Consider the following 24590-nt stretch of genomic DNA (forward strand, 5'->3'; position numbering starts at 1 on the left):
GCGCCACAACAACGCGGCTCGCTTCTTATTGGTGCTCGTTTTGCGGCTGCCGCGAAAAAATGGGTCTCGCACCCATTCGCGCGTTGCTGCCGCTTTTCGTGAATCTTGCCGCGCGCGACGTGTCGCGCGCGTTTTTGTCACTAGTGTGGGCGTACCTTAACCATCCATCGTTTCTGTTCTTCGCTCCCGATGCGTCAATCTCTCTTCCTTGGGGTCTTCCTCCACTCTTGAGTACAAATCAAGAGATATTTACGGCAAATTAACCACTTTTACAACACGACACGATAAATGCCGGCTGACTCACATGTGCAGCTCCGTTACAGTGTACTAGATAGGGGCAGTGTGTTCAGACGGCGGAGCGCGCCACGCACCGCTTTGAAGCCGGGAGCGTAGACAGGTCCCGGATGTATGCGGCGGCGCTGCAGTCGCACGGGCTGTACGGACGCGTTCTCCGTGTGTTGCGGCCAGTTGCAGCGTGCTTGCCGTGTGTTTGCTCTGAAGGGCTGTGAAGGAATTCCTAGAGTTTTTGTCTCCTTGGGAGTCACATGCAGAAGGATTGCCATTTGTTGGGCGTGTTGGTAGACTGACTTGGAAAGCATATTTAGCGCCAGCGAACTAGGACAGAAGGGAGACGACACCACAATACGCTAACTTCAACTTGATTTTCAGGAAACACCCGCCTATTTAACTGTGCATGTGTTAAATAGGCGGGTGTTTCCTGAATATCAAGTTGTTGAAGTTAGCGCGTTGTGGTGTCGTCTCCCTTCTGTCCTTGTTCGCTGGCGCTAAATATGCTTTCCATTGCAAAAGGGCTTTGCGGCTTGAGCCAGTCGACGGCAGATAGGCTCTGTGTGACATTGTGCAGCACTTTAGCTCTGTTAGAATACTTGGAAGGCGAGGGTTTTAAATACCTATTGACATCTAGACTAAGCCAATAAAAGTTGGAGAACGTCTTGTGAGGTAGTCGTGCGCGGATCCAACGATCATCCAACGACGTCTCAATTTTTTATTGTTGTGAATTGCCTTTTTATATCTTGGCGAAGGCAATGCAAACAGGGAACACAGAGGTCAGTAAAGATTTGGTATCGCTACTTCACTCGCCTGATAATTCTGACAAGGAAGGGGACGTTGCGTCACAATTGACGAGTTAGTTGAAGCTGGAAATCTGACGCTGGTAGAGCAAAGGCTAAACAATACTCCAGCAGGGCACCGGGCTTATGTGGAGGAAAGGAGCGATGACCGCCTCATCCATTATATATGGCAGGGTGTGTCGCACAGAATTTTTTTATTCGCAAGAAATGTGAGGACTGCCGCTCTCTTCTTTTGCAGAACTCTAGTGTCAGTAGCAGTCTCAAAATTCACGAAATTTGTGACAGGGGAGGATTGCTGTATCCCTCCAAGTTGCTTTTCGAAGCACTAAAGAAACTTGAGGGAATATATTTACAACCTTCTTCAGCAAAGAGCTTTGCAGCAACATCGTAGTTGATGTCATAATTCTAGTGAAAGCTTTAAATTTGGCTATGCCATAGGCTGCAAATTACATGCTGAAGATTTCACATCAGCAGTTGTGCGTTTTTATCTCCTAACAAGGCTGTACTTTTACGTTAAAGGTGTTAATCAGTGAAGGGAAGCACGACGAAAAAGGAAATTGCACTTTAAAGTTAGCTATAATGTTCTTAGCAGGCTGGTGCAACATATGTATGCTGAACCTTCTTTGTCTTTTTCGTCTGATGCACAACTTTTTCTGGTACATTCAAAAAGCTAATTTTGTGAATATAATTAAAAATGAATTAATATATTTGCGCATATTAATTCCGCTGTAGGTCTCCATTGTTTGGGTAGGAATGTACTTGCACTGTTTTTCTGTGTTTTGGCATACTGGTGCACGTGTGTAGTTTTGCAGAGATACCTTTTACTTGGCGTCATTCCTACCTGTTTTATTCGTTCCATAGAAGTGTAGGATGTCGGTATGTCTCATACTCGCACATGAGCCTGACGTTCGGGAACACTTCATGATGTAAATAAAAAATTCACGAATAAACTGTGCAAATGTAGTTGCGGGGGGCTCGCAAAACAGAATGAAAGAACGAGGGACAAATGTTTATCGCGAAAGAAGGTAAAGGCCAATTAAGCAGGCAAGCTCTTTGGCTTTGGGCTATGTACGTACATAATGTTTTGCCTTCTCTCCTACAACAGCGGCTGAGGAACTAAGCGCTTGACGTTGGGTCGCGAATGCCACGGCCGCTTTTTTATGAATGCGAACCGCAAAAGAAAATGTGTGCACCTGGAATCCGAGTTAGTTTAAATCAATTCGATTTCCTTTACTACTGCGTTATTTGCAGCGGACTTTTCCGTTCAAATAATTTCTGGTTACGAGGCACCGTGGTTCAAAACAAATTTAACGGCTTTACGCCACTACTTCGGTGTCTGCAAAACCTTTGCTGTCAGATTAATAAATTCGTCTAATGGGCGTTGAGATGCGCTAGGAGTGCACATACAATTCATCTTTTATATGAAGTAAGTTTCGGTTATGCATCTTAACACCCGCCGAGGATTTCCACGTCTATTTGATAGCGACAGAAAATGATTATCAAAATATCAGCATGCAGCGCTGGCGCTGCGTCGTACGTTCCGTACAGCCCATGTTCCTGCAGCGCCATCTCGTGCTATCTACATGAAGCGCCTTAGCGGCGAGCGCTTCCTGAACACACTGCCCCTATTCTAGTACACTGTAGCTCCGTCTGCCACTCCTAACGGAAGCGCAGCGCGTGCTGCCCCCTGGTGCCGCACTGTGTGAGCGCGGAGAACAGAACAGAGTCGGTTTCGTTTTCGTATTTGTGCTCTAGTTACTGGAACTGCAAAATAATTGCTTGACAATTAATTGAATTCTAAAAGAGGAGAACGCTTTCTCTCCCACAAGTTAGTGCGTTTTATACAAAGGGAGAGAGAATGCAAGAAGCAGGAAGGCAGGGAGGTCAACAAAACCCTTCGCTACTGGGGATAGATAACCCCTGTGCTGCAATGAAGTGCAAAGCAGTGCACTGCGATGCGTCCATAAGCTCTAGTATAGTGATAATTTGGGCTGGTTGGTGCATGTAATGAACAGGTAAATAATGAGTTGTGTCATAACATTTACCCATGGGTAAAGCACGTGAAACTAATGGTGTTGCATTCTGGGTCAAAAAGAAATAAAGCTTGAATCGTAAATATCGGCACTGGGCATTCTTTCCTTCCGTCTTCTTTTTTTCTTCTTTTTGACAGTACACACAGTACAAGCACAGTACTAGGTCCTTCATCTTCAGTCGCCTTCCAGTAGTTTGCACACATGTGGGTGCATGTTCGCGTTCTTTATTCTATCGTACAAGAACCAACGCGCTTACCGGTCTTTTTTCACGATGAAGCGCCAAATGTTTGCGATTACATCTTACCGCAAGAATTAACACATGGACAATGAAGATTATGCGTAATCGATTTGTCTCAATGAATGGGCAGTTATTGACAGAGACGAGATATTTTGTAAATATTATGGGAATGAGTTAAACCAACTACATTGCAGTTCAGCAAAGTCCTTTCACACTTGGGCTAATTGCTTCCCGTATTCGCAAATTTCATCCGACCGTTGTACTTGGATCTATGGGCCGCCAGTTCCCTTCGAGACGATTTGTTGCTAAATGTAAACGCAGTTACGTTCATTATACAGGGGTGGAAGCGGGCTTGAGCATTTTGGAGCAGCTCATGGAGCAGTAATAATGCCATTCCGGAGCAGCTTTGGAGCACGAAAGTTATGTTTTGGAGCACAAAAATTGTGTTTTGGAGCATGTTTCTAGAGCAAAGTACTTGTAATAATTGCAACTTCACACTGACATACAAAAAAACGCAAAGAAAATCTATTTATTCAGCATTCAATTTGCTTGTTAGAATTACTTGTTAGATTCCAGCGTGGAATCTATCATTCTAATGCGCTCAAGCACCGCCGGCAATTTGGAATTCACATCAACGAGCAAAACGTTTCCAGTTTCCACTTTGTCCATGTCCTTCGATTTTACTCCTGTGCTGATGAGTTCCTCGGCACTGGTAAGTAATGCCTTCAGGGTGGATAGACGGCACTGCAGGGTGGCCTTTTCCTCTTTCAGCTTTTTTTCTTCGCTGCTTTCTGTCAGTGGCTCATCACATTTCCGTTTGCGTGATTTTGATTCTTCTTCCATTTCAACGCGTTTGCGATAACCACTGTACGACTTTCCAACACACTTCAGGAGATCTCTAGTGATTGGCACCTTTGTGACGTCACCCCCATAACGCTTCAAGTATGCTTTCGTTTGACGAAGGCTTGACACACTTGTTATTGACAAAGAGGCTCGATGGTGAAGCGCCTGCTTGTTTTCGCTGAATCCTCTCTCGCAGTCTGCGTTGCCATGCGGCAAGGAAAGAACAGCCCTTACGAGCCTTCCCAGTCTTGGGTATTTGGGTTCGCCAGTGGGCATTTTTAGTGCAAACACATTAACCCAGTGTTCAACAACATTTGTTGAAACATCCCAGTCAGAAATTTCGCAGCAAAGGCGCAACCACTCATCAGTTAGAGATGATACTTCGCTGGGTGGCATGACTTGTGGCAGGGCATTCGCGATGTAGCGCAGTGACGTTGTGTAGTGGTCTCCTACTACACCAGGCTTCAAAAATCTACTGTGGAACAGCACTTTGTTGTCCAAAGGTAACCTTGACACGAGGTACTTTGTGCAGGATATATAGAAAGCTCTGGTCTTGACATAGAAAGCCTTTTTCTGAGTTGGTGTCCAAAGCTCCATTTCTTTCTCAGTATCTAAGCCAAGCTCAGGTTTCACTTTCCAGTTAGCTTGCGATTCAACTTGAACATTCTTCAAATGGAAACCAGTTACATCTACAAACGACTCCTGCCGCAAAAATCTGCCCATCAGCTGTTTGACCACAGCAACTATTTCATCATAAAATAAATGAAGAAGAGGCTCTTTGCTCTGAAACAAGGTTTGAAACTTGTCAAAGAGCTGGGCTGCATTCTGAACAAAAAGGAGTCGTGCTCGGAGCGTGTTGTCAGAAAATGCAGATGCGAGGCGATTGTGCCTTATAGATGAGGATTTTCTTGGTTCTGCAGCCTTGGAAAAGAAAGACTTCAAAGCATCATACAGCTTAAGCACACGCTGTATACTTGGTAATAGTGTCAGCCACCTGCTGCTTACTTGCCGCAGGAACTCCAGCTGTGGCAATCCAAGTTTCTGTTGGAGATCCTTGATGTCCGCATGTCTTGTGGCATATCTGAAGTACTGATGGATATCAGTGACAATACATTCAATCTCAAAGCAGAAAGTGTTGAGACCAGTGGCAAATGCGTTATGCATCTTATGAAGACTGCACTCCCCAATGTCAATCATGTTGGGGCTAAGTTCTGCTTTTATTTTACCCTTCAAGCTCTTCATAACATTTGGCCCATCAGAGAAGAAGCAGAGCATGTTATTTTTTGGAAGTTCGTTAAGTGCATCTTCAACACAGGAGAAGAGCTCATCTGCAGTGGCATGCCCCATGTGAAATGACTGAAGGTGCTCTACAACGACATCTTGTGCATTAACAGAGAAATACCGGATGAGCACATCCAGCTGCTGCACCTTCATCTCGGGCACTGGGGTCTCGTCGATCATTACGGTATAGAATACCTCAGGCTTTGCAAGTTCTTCAAGCACTTTGGCTTTAAAGTATGGTCCTAAGCCATCAGATATGATGTAAGATACTTTCTTGCGGCCACATTGGAAGGCTTTTGCGATCTGTGAATCAGGGAACATATTGGGGTATGTTGCTGTTGCCACATCTCCCAAAGTGTATGGGAGTGAGTTGGATACCACAGAAAGAGCAAAAACTGTTTCAGCTCTTGTAACATTTCCTTGCAGGGACAGTGACACTGCATTCTTCGTGAAATCTAGGGTGCTTTGGAGGATAGTGCTCTTGGTTAGGACCCCGTCTTTGTTCCGATGTTTTTTTGCATTTTCGATGTGCTTAAGAGACGTTGCATGGCGCATTATTGCTGAGCTTCCATGTTGCGCGCAGTGCACTGTAACATTACAAAGCACACAAAAGCCATCACTGTCTTTTGCACTTGGCCGACACCAGAGGGATATGAGGTCCCCATTGCCATCCTTTTTGGTCAGGACGTCTGCGTTGAATTTGGTGCATCGTTCTGAAAAAGAGTAAAAAAAAGTTGCTCCTGGAACTGTGGTCTACGAAAGAATTTTCAGGCACTTGAGTTCCACAACTATACTAGGATCATGAATAAATATTTATGTCTAAAATGTGTTTGTAGAATACTTTGCAGCGGCTTTTTTTTTTCTCGAAAGTTTAGACTGCACACGAGACAGCTAAATACTGCCCAGGGGCGTATTCTCAACATTCCATTTTCTATGTCGGATCCATTTGCGCTGCTATTTCGAATTATATGAGAAAACGGGGGTCAAATAATCGAGAATTTAGTATGCTCGACAACCTGACCTGATGACAAGCGAGGACCAACAAATACAAGTGGCACTAGCTTGTTTCCTACTGCATACCATATATCACGAAAAATCAAACAATGGCGCCACATTTTCGTCCACTGCAGCATGACCACCCAGCTTCGCTTTTAGACAATCCTGTCTGCGCTGCCCTCAAGGCTGAGCATTTAAGTTACATAACTGCTATAATGTAGCATTTTCTAGATTCGGTAGCTTCAATACACTTACTTTTGCTCATGTCCAGGCTTGCAGGCGACCAGCATCCAACGGCAGCAGCTTACAAACACAACACCAAACAGCTTCGCACGAAGTATCGGATCGGATCGGATTGGATCAGATCGGCTAGCCCACCGTGAGAGGAATAATAACCCATAGGCTTCGCTAAATTTGACGGTAAAACATCGAAGTGGCCGGCGCGGCGGAGTTATGGCGCAAAATTGTGTTTTAGAGCAGGATGGCGCAGGGAAAGCAGTTTGGAGCAGGATGGCGCAAATGGCGCACCACTTCCACCCCTGTTATACCACTCCCTGCGTTTCGTTACTGATTTATAGTGCGCACAATTTTTGGCGTAGAGCACCAATGTCATTCCCAGTGCACCAGCACCTGAGTGCCGCAAGTTTGTTTACGTATGCACATATGCCCACGGCTCTTCGTCCACTTAAATATATATGCTGTATTATTAACTACAAAGCGCTTAATTTCAGAACATTGCAAGATCACACATATATTTGCGCATATGATCAGCGTTACCAGGCCCGTATGCGCGGCAAACTGCGACCGGCATAGAAGATGCGTATATATATTTATACGATCTGTTATTGCAGCTTTTGGTAGAAGGCTAGCTCTCACATTTTGTACGTATCTTCATTATGCGTACAGTTTGCGTGTTCAATAAAATATTGTTAGCTGAAACTTTCAGAGTACGAGCGCTCATTCAGACAGCTTCAATTTTCTCACATTAATACGGATGTTCGCATAACAAAAATACGGAATTCTGTCTGTTTCGTGCAAAACAGTGTATAGCCGTTATATGATTACAGTGAAATGTCCTTAAAGCTTAAAACGGAGAGCACGTTCCGTAAATTAACGGCAGCTTTTGCCATACTTTTGAAATATGACGTACTTTCCGTATTTTTACATGCAACTCTCCGCATAATGACGGAAATGTTTTACAGTGTTCGTATTCCGATAGTGCGCCGTCGCCCAATGTTATCGTCGGCGAAACGAAGGAGTCCTCAAGCCTTTTAACGCATTTCCTGCGCTTTTTCCCGAACTTGTGGACGGTGCGGTACTTCCGATACGGTGGCATATCGCAAGTTCGCACGCCTCTTTATCCGCTCTCAGAATGGCGACACGCGCGAACGATAATCGGGCGGGCGTGCGGCTGAACAAGGCAGAAATCTGGGCTATCACTGTGAAAAATTCTTTTGAAAAAAAAAAACAGACATTTTCTGGCACCTGTCCTGCCAGAAAAAGTGTACAGTTCTGTTTTCCGTTTTTTTACAATGTTAGTTTTTTATCATTTACCGAAAATCCCTGTAAAATTTCTGTGAAATTTCATTTTCTGTTTCGAAGCAAGTCTGTGGTTTTCAGGTTTTTCTTTCTCATTATTTACTGAAAGCTTGTAAAATGTCTGTGAAATTCACTTTTCTGTTTTCAGTGATTGTGTTATTTTAGTGTTTCTTTTCTGTCATGTACAGAAAATCTGTGAAATTCACTTTTCTGTTTTCAGTTATTCTGTTATTTTACAATGTTTCTTTTCTATCATGTACAGAAAATCTGTGAATGCAAATTGAGTTGTCTGTTTTTGGCTGCCCTGTTAATTTACACACAATTTTCTTTTTGGTTTGCAGAAAATATATTTGAAATTCCTGCAAAGTTCTGTTTCCTGTTTGTTTTTCTTTTATTCCAATTTTTTTGCCTGCACAAAATACGGTTTCTGTGCAAGCACAAGGGCTCATTAAATTACAAATACGATCTTTGCATCGTTTATACCAATGAAAGTGTAATTCATTATTCGTTGCTCGAGGGAAGTTGCCTGTAGTAATTTAAGAATATCTAAATATGAAACGTTTGCACAACACACTGATTTTCATCAGTATAGCATTGCCTGAGAACCAAAAGCCAAGCAGCTTGGTATTGCCACGACAAACTTGGTGACATTCAAGTTGCGCGCCCTTTGCATTGGGCACTGTGCACGCCGTACAGTGGTGTTGTTCAGCAACAACAGGAAGCGATCTTCGTGGCACGGGCAGCCAGTTGGACCCGGCTCGCATGCGGCACGCGCACGAGGTGTCACGCGAGAAGAAGAGGAAGACGGTTCGAGCCCAGTTGGAGAACGCGACTGCCGCGGATTCCTGCACGACCGCAGTGACTTTTACTTGTGGGCACAAGTTCGCCTTTAATAAATATCCTTGTTTTACTAACATCGTTACAATATGAATGAACACTTTATTAAAACGAAAGTCACATCAGCAGTCTTCTATAGCTCGAAAACTATTTCTGAGCCCAACATAATAAAATGTTATACAACACAAGCAACAGAAACTAAAAATCTAAAAGTCATAGTCTTTCAAAGCCGTTACGAGTGCAGCCACTCTTGGTGACAGGCAGTGCTGCTTCCCGCCATTCTTTTGCACCTTTGTTCCTCTTGCAGGATTAATACCTGCAATAGCCCTGAAACAAAGAGCCACGAGCTATCACTAACGATCATGCACAAAAACAATTTTTATAGTTGAAAGACAAAAATATATTCGTTCTACACTTGCACAACCATTCTGACAAGGGCGGATGTGTTAAAAAAATCAGGTCTCATATATGATCCGCTACGTTCTGAGGGGTAAAAGCTAAGTAAGAAAAGCACTAATATCTTACCTGTTCCCACCCAGAAATAAAACTCTAGCCTTGTGAGGCGTCACTTTGCTGCTCAAACCTTCTTGTCAAGCTCCTCATAGCGATAAAGCAGCAAGATTCGTTTTATCAACAACCGCGCATCAGCATGACTCACAGGCACTGCTAGGCGGAAAGAGCATACGATGCTTCTACAATGTCATTGTTTACGAGGCATGTGTTGGAGTTTCCGGTCATACAGGTACCATTGGAAACAGAAGTATCTAGGATGCTAGTGAAGTCATTTAAGTACACTCTTAGCAGGGTAACGTTTATTAAAGGGGTATATTCTCACAGATTTGTGCACCTTTATCTTATAAGTTACACATCAACCTTTACAAATTTAACTTCTATTAAAGGTAAGAAAGCGTGCACCTCAACTAGATGTTACAACACTTTAACCTCTAGTATAGGCATACAGTATTGAGTGCATTTGCCTAAATATAAAGGTTACTTTTACAATATACCGGTTGAACGATTAAAATGTTTACACAAAGCGGCTTGCAGGAGGTCCCAGATGGACACCGTGCTGCGCATGCTCCGTATATAGAGCCGGTGTCGCCTAGCAACGGGGACGCGGCTCTTTCTTTCGGGCTTCTTTCTGCGGCATGTTTCATAAAAGCCCCTTGCTCTGCGCATGCTCCGCCCAGGCAGTTGTCTCCTAGCAACAGAGGTGCGTCTCTTCCTTCTTTCGCGCTTCTTTCTGCTTGCGCCTCTTCTTTCTTGCTCGCTTCTTTCCGCGGCCGGATTAAGCAGACTACAACAGTGCGCGGAGAAATGTGAGCCTTCGCGGAGGAAGCCCCTCGGCCAGTCCTTTCCGGACGCTGCCTTTACATACGCTTGCGCTTCGAAATAGTTCACGTGTCCACCTCGTGCGGTTTTCGGGACAAAGGATGTCCCTGTGTCTCTCTCAACCTAAGTAAAAAAAAAAAAAAAAATTGCGTTTTGCAGGCAACCTAGACCTTACGCATACCGTAACATCTCTTGTTTGACCTAAAAAATATTAAGAAAGAATGCAGCCTACTACCCCAAAAAGTACAACAAAGGTGAGCGCGGGAGCCAGAGAAATTTCTTTACTTTCGAATAGTATATTGTAAGTGACAGACTCATATTCTTTTGGGCTACAGTTCTGTAGCTGCGAATCAATAAATGAGGCATATTTTCGCTTTGCCAACTACAAGTGTCCAGACCTGTGGCTCAAGCTGTTGCGGTTTTTATCCTCCTGCACATGCGTTTGTTTACTCGGTGGATTGTTCCTAAGGTATCATTTAGCATGCGAAAATGAAAAAAAAATGAATTTCAGCTGGCTGATTTTCCTTTTTAATTTTTGCATGCTGAATGATACCCATGGTACAATCCACACAGTAAACGTAAATGCGTGCGCAGGAGAAAAACAGCAACAGCACGGGTAAAGGGCCTGAACACTTGCCGTTGTTCATAAGCAAAGCAAAAAAAATGCTTCATTTATTGCTAAACAGCTACACAATTATACCCCAAAACAGTATGCGTCTGTCACTTGCTATGCCATTCGTAAGTAGAGATCTGTACTCCCGCGCTCCTCCTTGTTGTGCTTTTTGATAGCTAGAGAATTTTTGACTAGCTATCATTGCAGTCGAAGAGATGCTACGACTTGCGTAAGTTGCCAGCAAAACGCAGTTTCTTTTTTTTTTTTTTTTTGCTTAGGCTGAGAGAGACACAGGGACACCCTTTCCTGTGGAAACCACACGAGGTGGACAGGTGAACTATTTCGAAGCGCAACGACGTGTAAAGACAGTGTCCAAAAAAGACTGGCCGAGTGGCGTCCTCCACGAGGGCTCACGTTTCTCCGGGCATGGTTGTCGGCTGCTTAATCTGACCGCGAAAAGAAGCGCGCAAGAAAGAAGAGGCGCAAGCAGAGAGAACCGCAAAAGAAGGAAATGACGCACCGCTGTTGTTTGGCGGCAGCCGGCTCGGTGTACCATGCGGAGATTTGGCCTTTCTGGAACAAAACCCAAGGTGGCGCCTCCCCGTTGCTTGGCCGCACCCGGCTCGTCGGGCCATGTAAAGAGCGGGGCCCACATGATATTCTCTGAAAAAAAAAGAAACGCTCAACTGAATGTGGTATCAAGTTTAATTTCATTTAAATCACTTAAATCGTTGTATTTCAGCCAACAAAGGGCTACTATGATACTAGTATACTAGTATCCCTTGGGATTTCTGACGAAATGAAACTCCCCGTGCGACACATTTTGAGCAAATATGTAAGGGTAATGTTCCCAAAAATACAGTTCAAAACACAATTTGAACGCCTGAGGAGGAGGCACCGTTAGCTTGTATAAATAATTTGAGTATAAATTGACAGTTCCACAGGCTGTATAAGGTTAACTTCAGAATGCAACATCTTTATTTGAAAATACAACATAGAATACACCACAAATACAGCAGGTCTTGCAGGCACATGACTAGATCTGAAAATTCAAAAGAATACTATCACTTGCATCATATCACAGGAATTTTTAAAATCATATCACCGTGTTTTTGCCATGCATGTCGTGAATAAATTCGTGTTAACTGTCCATGTAAAAACTTGTACTGCTGTCAGGAAGCAAGAAAACAAGGCAAAGATTAGTACATGAGATTGCAGGTACAAAAACTGGACACTTGTGTTCAGATCCACATTGGACACTACATAAAAAAAGCTTTACACATCCTGTGCAGCATTAGAGCAGGTCAATAAAGACGCTTCCAATGCAATGTAGCCAATGCAAAAAATATACAAAATATTGGCTATAGGTGAACCTAAAAAAGAAGACGGGACCACAAGGCCATGCATGCATGCAGCCCATCTATACCTGAATAACGTTTCCTTAGTGTTAGCATTGGCCACCACTGGCATCAAAACACAACTTGTTGCTCTTACAAACATCAGACAAAGCTTAACCAGGAGATGTGCAAAGTGCTGGCTTGTAGGGACAAATGACAAAAGGCTGGAAGTGGTGATGCTTACAGCATAGCGAACTCTCAGTTTAGATCCTTGTGACAATACACACATGAAATTTTTTTTAAATTAAAATTACTACAAGACACATTTTACTGTCTAGCTAACAATGTCAAGGATGGGATTCAAACTTCTTGAATGCACTACCTATTTAAAATCAATATTGAAAAAGGTCATTTGGACACTACTATGCATAGTACTGCACAATTACTCTATGATCTAGAAGCTAGCAGTTAGAATAACTCAGTGACAAAGCAAGGCCGCCATAATTCACATTGCACGAATTTAAGAATTTTGAGCTGCTAAATAAAATACTTGTGCACAATACTAAGTGACACTTGCATGAATAGATGTATTAGCTCAGTAATTTTCAATAAAACAGTTATAAAAAAGGCATGCAAATGTAGTGCACAAAATGATGCATCTGTTCACTACCTCCTGGCAACAAGTGAACATTAATGCAAGGTGAAAATTGTTAACTAGACTTTGAGTCAAACCACATTCTTTTTCTTCAGAAGGGCAAACAAACACTTCAATCTGTCATTTGTGAGCCCTCTAGGCACAACATTGCTGGGAAGCACAAGTTTCTGCATCAGCGCCAGGAATGGTGCAAATGCATATGGATAATCGAGGTTCTTGATGTAGTAGGTTAAAATACAATAAATTACAGCTAGCTCCAGGCTGCCGTTCGAGACCCAGATTATTTCTTGCCTGCTGCCAGCATAAACGCACGTATGCTCGCTGCATGTATAGACGTGCGGAGCTGCAATCTGGATATCACCACTGGGCAGTGGAGCCTACAAAGACAGTTAGAGCCTATCAACATTCGCCTATCAAACATTAAATATGCACAGTATAATGCGAACTGACGAAGTAAAATTTATCAAAAACGTGCAGTACTGCAGAGCACAACTCAACCCCAAAGAGCCCAACCATTCTACATCAAGAAAAATTAGAACTGGCTCACCTTTAGCTCTCATTATAATAAGCATGCAGGAAAAAGCAATGAAATGTTATTTTACTAAAAGTAATCAGTATAATACTAATTTTCGTTTGTTTGCTGAACTATGTACAACTGAAATCTCAAAGGATAATAGGAACGCTCCTGGAGGCTTTTCATAAGTTCTTGCTGGAAAGGGCTCACAGACGCCACCCCTGCGTCCCTACTATGTACACGTACAATGTAATTTCTCGCACATTGCGTACATTATATACATTACGTATTCAACCACTCCCTGACGCCGCGTGCAGGTCAGCGACAGCAGCAGCAGTGGAAAAGTCGAGGGAAGTGGCAAAGAAAGCTTCGCTTTAAAATATTTGATACACTAGGCAATGAAAAATGCTTTGGCTAACATTCCACATCATACTAACCATATTGCATCGAGAAGAGACTAGATGTGCAAGCTTCCACGGTTTCATCTGACACTGAGGACTCGAATACGGTCCCTGGCACATTGCATTGCGCCTTTGCCTCGGCTGCATTTTTCGTTTCTGAAATTATAGACGCAACGAAAGAACATCATTAATGTTCACAAAGTAATGCAGAGCGCATTGCAGAGCTCTAGGTGAAAAAAAAAAACGCGTACATAAGCAAAATTTGTGCGAAAGCTATACAACATGTATTCTCCGGAACAACGCTGTATATAATTATACATCATTGTGCGAAATTTGAATGCAAGATGTAAGAGAAGGGGTGACGTTGCGGTAAAAAGAGAATTGTGTATTCTTCGCAGTTAGTCAATCCTAACCACCAATTCCCATGTTAAATTATTGGCCCGTTTGACTAAAAGAAAATTGAAAAAACACGCATTTTCACCCAATAAGCGAAGCACTAATAGCGATAGCAATGCATTAGACCACTACTCAAACTAAGGTACGTAGTTTTACCTGCCGTAACAGTAATCATTAGCTTACTAATAACCATGGTGTCACGCGAGCACAGGCATAAATGAACATATCTCATTTGACGACCGCGAACAATCGCTATCAAGTTGGCTTGAAGAACGCAGAGGGGAGCGAACGTTTGTTTTGTTGCTCCCTTCAACGCGTCTCCGAACTTTTGAGATTACGCGACCTGCAGCACTACGCGCACCGAAAGAAAGCGGAAATGCAACCACGAGCCGCCTCGGCTTGCCCGACCTCTGCACACACCGGAGATTACCTCCAGGCCAGGGCGCGGGCAGTCACGCACCACCACAGCATGGCTAACGGAGGGTGCGCGAGGCGAGTTGTACAATACTGAACGATTTCTGTCAACTACATCAGCCCAAAGCACGGTGCCAGTACAAGAAACGTATTGTTGAGGTCATTTAGTTGCTCTGACACAACTCATCCCGCCGACAAGCTCAATATTTTAGAAAGGTCTAGTCCAATATTTGCACAAAATGACAACATCGAATTTAGCTGAAAGTAAATCGAAGAGCATAAAGAACCAAATATATCAACAATAACTTTTTTCAGAAACACTTACGCGCAGCGAGAGCATGCACTGTGTCAAATGTTGAATTGCGAACTATAAAGAATTCACGTACTATCCACCTAAAAATAATTAAAAGCAAAAGTTCTGCTTACCGAGATCACATATTTTTCCGTGTGCATTTGGGACGTGGTCACAATATTCACACCTCACCAGGTTGTCACTTTCCGACAGGCGCAGAATAGTGTATCGCTTGTACTCACAACCCGGCTCGTTGCAGCGACCGCGCAACACACCGAAAAGGTCTCTGCTGCACAAAGGCATGAGGGTGCAGCGGAAGGCGCAAGTTCCCAGTAGAAGCGGTAATAACTACTGCAGGCTGCAAGTGGTGGCAGCAGACAATGGTGATCGGATGGTATCCAAACAAGTCAAATATAATGGCCGTCTCAGAACGACAACTACAACAACGACAGGACGACAGCGCGCTAACTACTCCCACCGGCTCTGAGCCTCCCGCTCCCGCTTAAAGTCTTCCCAGCATGCAACTCGAGTTATCTCGATTGGACCGAGGAGGAGAGATGATAGCACCGTGGATGGCCGCACTCCAGTGTGACTGATGCCTGCTCGCTTCCGCCATGTTAGAAAGAGGCACTTAGAGGCACAAGCAAAAATGAAAAAAAAAATGAGAACAAGCAATGAATTACAGAAATAAATGTCAGAGGTGCCAGTGATGTTATCGGTGTGATGGTGGAAGCATTTCGTGTTTGGACAGTGGTAAAGATTTCATTTCTAAGTTGGCTGCTTCACACATTTAACGCTCTTTTCATCTGTCTATGTCTCCTAAAAAGACAACGGTGCGGACGGCGCTCGCTTTTATGTGAGTGTTGATTTCACTGAACGTTTGGCGCGTTTCGTGTCTGCTGTAACTTAAATTTGCTGTCGTTGTAGTGCCAATCTTCGGCATAGCTTAACATGCCAAAAGAAAGCTGGCAGTGGAATCAGTTGCTAAAAGTTTTATTAAAAAACATTCTAAGTGCAATGCAGAATGGTTCGCCGACATGTAGGTTGTTGTCTATTTCAAAGCAGTTACGCCGGTCGCCTAGCGCGTACCGCATCCCCAGCTCCCTCGCCACGCGTTTATACTTATGTACGCACGCTGCCTAGCTGGTACCGCGTGTAGGCATGGTTTTCTTAGGCACGCGCTTCTTGCACACTAACTATTAACCTCATCTTGAGCGCTTATGGTTGAAGCATGGGAAATTTTTGGTTGACAGCATCAAGGCAGTGCAGGGAATGAAACGAACCCGGTTAAAGGCAGAAAATGTATGTAGACAACTGAAAGGTTCTGCACAGGGACATTTGAGTAGACAAGTTGAATTATATTGATATGTGATAGAACCATCCAATGTTTTCAACAACCTTTTACTGAAAGACCCAACGCGTTCGTGTGCTTTTCTTCTACTGTTCTTTCTCGCCTCGTACATGAAATTTGTTAAAAAATATTAATTTTCGTAAAGAAACTCGGCCGCTTTTGTTTCTCGCGTTGAAATACCGATGTTCCATGCCTGTCTCATGGTGGCTAGAATGCGTGCTAGAGCAGGGGGCTTCCGTCACGTTCGACCGCTGGGTTTCGGCAGGCAGTGCACGCCACATCATTCGATGACACAGTCTTCGTTGCTGATATTTCAAATAAGGCTGTGCGCCAAGTATGGAGGGTCGTCAAAGAACAGCGCGCAGATGAACATGCAAGTGCGATCCTGCAAGATTTCTTTTTTGTTTTTATATTGTGAAAAATGTAACTGCTTGGCTGACAGAAATTAAGACCGAATGCAGCCAGAACTGCCGAAGTCCTACGTTTGTAATAACCAGATCATAAATGCAGAACACGAACACATTAGGATACATTTATCAGCAAACGTCCAATCCATGATGTAGGTCTCCTCACTGATGCGCTGCAGTGTTCTTTAGAGGTTAAAATCTAAAGGTTACAAGGCACTTTGCGCTGAATTAACCTTTAAATCCGTCAATTTTGACTCTTGTAACCTATAGTTATATATATACGTAACAACATTTAATTAAAACATCAACATATTTCGCATGTAACCTTTATTTTATAAGTTACTCGTGATTACAGGTTACCATAAAAGGTACCGTGCTAAGAGTGTACCTTGCTTCTCAGTAATCACCTCATTTTACTACCACATATTAAATGACTTGAGATCGATTTTCATCTCCACAAGTGAGGATTTGATCCAGTGGGTAATGATAAAAGTGTCGGACTCGTTCGTAGCTTATGCGCCCTAGGAACTCATAGCCACTACAGTACATGTGGCCTTATGAATGAGGAGGCGTGAACGGATAAAACAAGGAGAAACGTGCTTTAATAAGACGTTAGGTCTCTTTCGCTTACCTTGCTACAACGGTTTGCCATGTCAGAACGCACCCCTCTCCCATAAAAAAACAGCCTGAAATCCGTACCCCGATTCCATTACCTTAAGTGTGTATGTGTGAGATGCGGCAGAAAAAGAGCGTGAGAGACATTTTTTCCGTCCGATTGATATTTTATATACAGGGTGATTTTTGTCACTTTTGAAGATATTTGTTTTAAATACTTAGCTACGTCGGTGTGGTCTTCTGAGCTGGACTGTACAGCAAGGCAGCCATTAGGTACCTCAAATGTATCTGTAGTTACATAATTAACTTTGACTCACTTTTCTATTTTTCATCAAAGAAGCAAGGTAGGTTATGTTGCACAATTGATGGTCGTCAACTTTGAATGACCTGTTTTAAATATTCCTAAATGGCAGTATCATTCGAGACATCGACCAACAAAAATACACATATGAAAGCTCGTTGAGTCAGCTTTCCACCATTGCATATTCATAGAAAAATCGCTTCTCGCACTTCTAATGCATGCAGCAAGTACAGACGCAGTTAGTGTATTTTTATGATGTATAAGTTAACTAGATTTCGGCGGGAATACGATGAGCAGTTACGGCATTGTATAGTTAGGTAAAGTGGGCCAGCCAGTTGAACAAGCTTTCCTTCGATACTTCGAAATACATTGCCGAGTAACAAAATTTAAAAATAAGCCTAACCTTCGATGTTGACAGATAAATTTTGCGATACAACCTTCCCTTTAAAGCAGAAATAGTAAAGTTTGTTACCTAAATTAAGCTGATTAATCGTCTAATTATTCATCCTTATGAGGTACATAATGTCCACTTTGCAGTACAATCCAGCACAATAGAAAGCATCGGCGCATTTCTCACACTTTTTAAAATAGAAGGCTGCAAAGGTAAAAAAAAATTAGCGCTTATAATACAGTTGCGTGCTTGTCACTTGCTTTGTTTTTGGTGTTGCGCTTTATTATAACAAAACAACAAAGTACCTGATCTCAGACCTTCACGTTTACTAGAATGCATCCTTGACTGTATGCTCTTGCATTAGCCTCCCAGCAGAACTAATAGACAGCACACAGGCGTGATCCCTAGCTGCTGTACTGTTAACTATAGAGACAAAAGGTTTCTTTATGATGTCTCGCTGTTTGACACATATTTTCAAAAATGAGACTGGATAATGAGGGCATGTTATTACGTCAGTCAATGGTAGATCAATTATTAATTTCTTGTACTACAATGTTGCTAAAACTCCCTACCTTAAAGCAAATTTTCTTCGGTGCTGCTCCTATACTACAGCACACTACCAAATATCTTTAGCGTTACTGCGTCCCAGTGCTAGTTCAATGCCAAACTGAAGAAATGCCAACTTTCACCTCTATAAGCAAACTTCATTGATAGTATGATATTCTCGATGAACACGCACACTGTTCAAAAAGCTTTTCAGTTGAAGTGCATTTTCTTCGCATACTGTCAGTTTAGCAGCGTAGTAACCGCTTTTCTAAATAAGGTTTTGGAAGATTGGCAGACTGCAGTATGCATTTGCGCAGGGCGTGCTGTTACGTCAGACAAGTGTACAAGTGAGTGAACATTGGCTTCAGTTCTTACCTCTGTGTGAATTCCAAGCACAGGCTCGTCTCCTTCTGGTACTGGATGTTAAAAGCAAAATGGGCAAAGAACAGCAGCTTGAAGGCCTCGTCTGGCTTCGATGCATGAAGTACTGGATGGGTGTCCACGCAGATTGTGTATGAATTAGCAGTGAGAAAAGTCCATCCTAGAAAAGAGTTGGAAGGAAGAATTATTATTCGCTTTGTCCTTCTGTTTTCATTATGTCTTTCAGTTACGCGTACAGTCTCTCTATTCAGAGGGGTGGGTCCATCACCATTAGGTTTAGGAAGATAAGTGAAAAACGAGGAAGGGATAACGACGAAGATTGCATTGGCCTATACATGATAGGCACATCGAGCCAACAATACTCATTAACCATTTCAATCAGCGGGAAGTGTCTTTTAATAAAATGCATACATTTGTCTAATATAATAAAGATTTGCATTTCGGACAAGGTAGCACCATTTAGTGCATTTTTCAGCAATTTTTTTTTTATGAACTGCCCCTTTAGTCAGTCATCAGTATATTACCTTTCGCGCAGATGAAAGGACAGCTTGGCAGATCCCCCAAGTCATCGTCGCTGGCCGTCTCCTTACATGAAAAATCCAATTCACATGTGCATTAGCGTTAGGATCGGTGAATGGGATGTAATAAAAGAAAAATGTTGCCTTAAGTCCTCAACACAGACGCCATTTCACTTAATATGAGTTACCATTGCGTCGCACGCTAAAACACACCGCAGCAAGTCTGCTGGCTTTGAGGATAAATTTTTGTTTATGGGCAAGGTTGACATAAAACTTCCAGATTTTTCTGTTATCTCAGTACATATGTTAGAGACGTAGGTTTAAAACAATCACTGCACTACTGTTATAAAAGGCAGTGCTGACTTGGTTATTGGGAGGAATAAATTAATGGGATACTTCACATTGTGCATTAACGTGCGACGACTGAAAGGAAATAATGCAAACTACATTTGTCAGTTTTTACCTCTGTTAGCTTGTAGAACAGCTCTTTGTCTTCTCCGAAGATTGCGAGCAGTAGTAGTGGCATGGCTTCGTATTCAACTGCCATTGACTTCCTGTTAGTTTTGGCAGCTTCTATTTCTTGGAGACAAGACTTCACACATTCTTTTTTGACTTGGCTGTGTGCGTAACGAAAAACTTGCCGTCCAACAGTCTTTAGTCGGTCATCAAAAGTCTGTGCAACATTTGAGCCTAGCAAGATGTTTACGTGGTTGGTCAGGTGCTTTGCCTGAAACAGAAATGGCCAGCTTCGCTCAATGTCTCGAATATTTTTGGATGCATTGATAAGTTGACGTTGTGATGCATAAGTCTCCGACATGAGCTGTGCAACCATGGCCTAATCTGGAAACGCAAGCCTGAACTGCGACAGCAGGTCGTCTTTTTTATTCTGTGAGTCAGCGGTCTCGTCAGATGGAAGCTTTGGTTGCCATGCCACACACCCATACGAGTTTCTCTGAATCTTCACTCGTTTGACACGCAAGTCCAGTTCATCGTCCGGTTCGAACTGATGTGGCTGCTCAGAGCTTGGCCTTCGTTTGTTGTTAACACAGTTTTCAAGTTTCCACAAGAGTGTCTCAATACCCGAGCCAATTACTGCCCCATTTAGGGTGTCCTCGAATGTCTTCGGGTAATGGCTGACAATTTCAGCTGCGATGGCCCTCAAGATCTTGCGACCTGGCTTCCTAATTATGGCAAGAATATGGTCACTCACAAGTCGTACCATTTCATTCAAGTCGCTCTTTACTGGACGCTTCCCTTCTTGGCAAGCCTTCATAAGTTGTGGTGGGAAAACCTCCCAAGATGTAGAAAAGCTTGCACCCTGTGTGCTTGTAGGCGATTGAATGTCGTTTGGAGAAAGTGACACTGGTGGGTTAGGCGTAGCCGCTGAGTGAAACCTTTCAAGAAGAATCCTTCTTCTGATGGGCTTTAAAAATTGCAAGTCCTCTTCAACCACATACTTCAGATGTTCCAGGGACTCTACACCACATTGCTGCAGCTTCTGGACTGTCAGCTCTACAGTCTCCTTGTCCAGGGCTGGCAGCCAGTTGGAAATTCGTTGTTCCAACTCCATTAAACACAGTTCAAACTCCATCAAGTAATCCATGCTTCAAAACAAAAACAGGATAACTGCAGCGGGCAAGGTTGTACTGGATTAATGGTGTGTTGTCAAGTAAGCTGTCGAGCTCAATGCACTTGATTGGGCCGTCATTACTTAAGATGTTAAAATACTGCATTCCTGGTTCATATGATGTACTAACAGTTTTTACAAGAAAAAAATGCCGGGCATCTTTTGACAGGATCAACTGTATTTCCCCAAACTTTAGTTCGCCGTTCTGCCGTGACATTACAACTAGCATTTTGCACTCATACAACAGACCCGGAATAGTTGGTTGCTGTGTTGAGAAAATTTCCCCTTCATCAGAAACAACTTCCCGAACTTCGTTCTGAATTTCAGGACTGCAAAGGCTGATCATGAAAGTAGATGCGTTGTCGAGAACGTCAGTACTGCTTCCTGTGTTCTTGTAAGCTTGGAAAAGCTGATGCCGCTGAGATAAAGTCAGCGTTAAATTCTTGAAATTTTGACAGTTTCTAGCACATTTCTTGAAGTAGCTGTATTTGCTCTCGCATCGCATTGTCCACAATCTGATCAGGGGACCAAACTGCATAATAAGCATTGGATAGTGAAGAAGGTAATGGTGTTTTGGCCTCAATGGAATATTTGGGAACAGAGCTGCTCTGCTTGTCATGTAATCTTCGATGATATCTTGGAGCCTCATAGCCATTGCACTTGTAACTGCTGGCGCAGTAACTAAAAGAACAATTTCTGACAGCAACAGAACCTGCTTCCAGACCTCATTCTCTGTAGACTGAACGGAACCGACTAGGAAGAGGGGGAGAAAACGAACCATGTTCCAGTTCTGAATAGCATGGGCTCCAAGTGATTTCTTTACAGGAACCTCACACGGTCTGTCATTGAGGTCGCTGTGCTTAAAAGGAAAGCCACCTATACGGTTATTGAGATCCTCTAGAGAAAGCCACTCGCAAACCGTGACAAAATATTGTATGTACAAAGAAAGGTCGAATGACACTATGCCTTGTGGGAGATAAGGGGTTCTCCTCCGTGCTCTTGGGACAAAGGAACGACAACACAGTAGTGCAAACAATCACAAGGGCATTTATTGCACCTTTCATAGATCAGTGCCTGCTAGCCGAGTTGCTATCCGCAAAACATGCCGATGGGCGCGCGACAAATCTAGAAGTCCAACTCACCGCGACCGGAAAACAAGCGAATATGTTCGCCCCATGCTGGATCCCAACGCCTGGTCATTCGCGTGTACGGTCACGCCAACGGTGGCGCGTTCCAAGGCGGCCACGCGAGACGGTCTCGCAGAAGCATGGGTCGGCGCACGCGCGGCACGGCACGCCCGTCCCGCTCGCTGTCCCGAATCCAAGAGAGAGCGCCTTGTCTTCCGACGCCCAAGTAGCCCCGCCTGTCGGCGGCGTTAGCAGCTAAAACCCCTCAATCTCCCAAAGTAGCGCCATTCATTTCCCTCCTCCTCCGCTCGGCGCGGCCTCGACGGTGGCGCCGCCGGTGGTGGGCCCGCCGTAGCAGACGACGGCTAACACGCTACGGGAGGAAATCCGGAGAAAAGTTAGTTGGAGCCCTGCGGAGCAGTTTTTTCTATCGAGATCTTTCTTCGTCAGTCGGCAACTCGCCTTTAGAATTTCGTGTTGGAATTGCGGAAGAAATAGAGAAAAGGACCATTATTCAAGGCGTATTTAAGGCGTAAAGCGCGCGACGTTGAGAGTTCGTGTTGCTGAAACACGACGCAAGCACGCGGTGTACTCAAACACGCGCGTAATTACCAAAGTTTCAGGTGTTGACAGCGTGAAAGTATGTGTACGTGGTTTCGTAGGTTCATTTACGTACCTGCAGGATACTTTTGTTCGGTCGGCGCGTGAGAGATTGCTGACCGCACACAGCCGGAATGGCTGTGTGCGGTTTTAACTTTGGTTCTAGCTTTGGTGTTCCCGTTGCCGCTTTGGTGCCCTGGAGGCGCCGTCAATAATATGAAATAATGACAAGGTGTTACAACTAGTAAATAAAGCTTATTGAAGAAATACAATCGCGCCGAGGCGCCCACTTCTAAAGCAGCGCTAGCGCGCCCGCGCGAGTATTATGAAACACCAACGAGGAATTTACCGGCCCACGTACGACTCTACGATCAAAGTGCACGTTAAACATCCCCAGGCGAGCTAGATAAAGTTATCCGGAGCCATCCACTACGACCTGCATCCTAGCTTTAGTCGCTTCGGAACGTTAAAAACGTTAATCACCACAAACCAAATCAATACATGCGGGCGTACATTCGAAGCTAAAAGACTGCATCGTAAGTCATATTGAGCCTTGCAAAAGCGTCGAGAATGTGCTAACTTCTGGTGGAGCTCCAAACACACCGTGAATAAGGTCGCTTTTATGTCACAGGCCAGCTGCAGATGCGTGCATTTCACCGCAAGACGAAACTACATGAAACAAAGAGAGCACATTCGAAAAAAAAGTTAAACAACGCGCTAAAAACCACGCAGAGCATGAACACACACTTTTTCGAAGCGGAAGGCGTGAATTAGGCTCGAAATAAGAGGTTGTGAGTAGTTGTGGCCCTTACTTCACTAAGCCGTGCGTTCTTTGCCACTTCCTCGAAGTCAGCCCGCCCGATCCTGTGAATCCACACTTCGTTTTGCGTTGCGCCCGCCGGACGGCAAAGCAAAAAGCTTTTTGCCCTCGCTATGTCTGTTGCGGCAACCGAAGGTGCAGCAGCATGGCATCGCAATTAAGTTGTCGGCCCTACACATTCTATTACGCTAACGCACTCCGTCAGTACGCCTGCCGTACTTTCGTCGCGCAGGTCCAACAATGGAGGTCGGCGCGCGCTGGAAAGAAAAATATATACAAAAGCGCGGCGCCTGCTCCGCGCTGGAAAGAAAAATATACGAAAGCGCGGCGCCTGCTTCCACGTGACACAGATTGGCCAATGGGGGAGCGGAGGAGGCTGGGGCGACAGGAGGACGCGCCAGGGTGAGCGGGGTGGCGGAAAGATCTAAGAATGGCGCTACTTTTGAAAAATTGAGGGGCTTTAGCTTTTCCGCGACGACAGCGAGATCTCGCGGCAGTTTCTGTTTCGGTTTCGCGACTTCGCGAACGAGACGAGAGTTGACGCGAGTGCCTCTCGTTCGCGGGCTTTTGTTGTGTCTGCTTGTATTGCGCCGTTGCTGGGCTTACAGCTGCGAGATACTGAGCACAGCACAATGGCTAGCTTTTCAGAAGACGAGGAAATGTCGGAAGAAGAAGAAATTGTCACGATTCTCCTCTGCAACTCAATGACGGCTATGCTTCAAGAGCTGCGACGGGCTGAGCAACCAAGATCGCGGCGGCGGCGACGACGGTGGTGGGTCCGCCCGTCCTTGCAGGAGCGGGATAGGTTGGGACAGGCGAACAATCTCTTGCCACTGCTTCGCGATCGAGACGTCGAGTACTACAGAGAGTAAGTATACGTGTCTGTACATGGTGTTTTATCAAAGTTTGACTGTGACTGTTGCAGCGCTAAACGCACTGCAATATGCCTCGCTCGGTTTAAACTGCTACTTATTAGCGTTATTTGACTCAGAGATGGCATACGATAGTCTTGCTTTTTAAATATCACGTTTGGGGGATGTACTTGCCTGAATCGATCAGAACTGCTTAGAAATCCGTGTCGGCTGCAGCATCGG

At 44.2% G+C, this 24590-nt stretch overlaps 1 protein-coding gene and 1 pseudogene across 2 annotated transcripts; one reads left to right on the forward strand and one right to left on the reverse strand.

Annotated features, from left to right (window-relative positions):
- Positions 1-24590, forward strand: part of LOC126523490 (uncharacterized) — a 230211-nt pseudogene that overhangs the window by 194428 nt on the left and 11193 nt on the right.
- On the reverse strand, positions 3899-24230 carry LOC126537770 (uncharacterized). 2 transcript variants are annotated; one of them, XM_072287949.1, is made up of 4 exons: positions 19329-19779; positions 18799-18964; positions 6738-9185; positions 3899-6199 (listed from the first exon to the last, which is right to left on the reverse strand). In XM_072287949.1, exons 3-4 carry the CDS (start codon positions 6745-6747, stop codon positions 3921-3923), a joined length of 2289 nt encoding a protein of 762 aa, XP_072144050.1. In that variant the 5' UTR covers positions 6748-9185; positions 18799-18964; positions 19329-19779; the 3' UTR covers positions 3899-3920. The 2 variants fall into 2 exon arrangements, with proteins under 2 accessions (XP_072144050.1, XP_050040813.3); XM_050184856.3 differs by adding an exon at positions 19786-24230 and having other exon boundaries at positions 6112-9185; positions 19329-19389.

The sequence above is a fragment of the Dermacentor andersoni genome, chromosome 4, assembly GCF_023375885.2.
Source record: "Dermacentor andersoni chromosome 4, qqDerAnde1_hic_scaffold, whole genome shotgun sequence".
NCBI lineage: Eukaryota > Metazoa > Arthropoda > Arachnida > Ixodida > Ixodidae > Dermacentor > Dermacentor andersoni.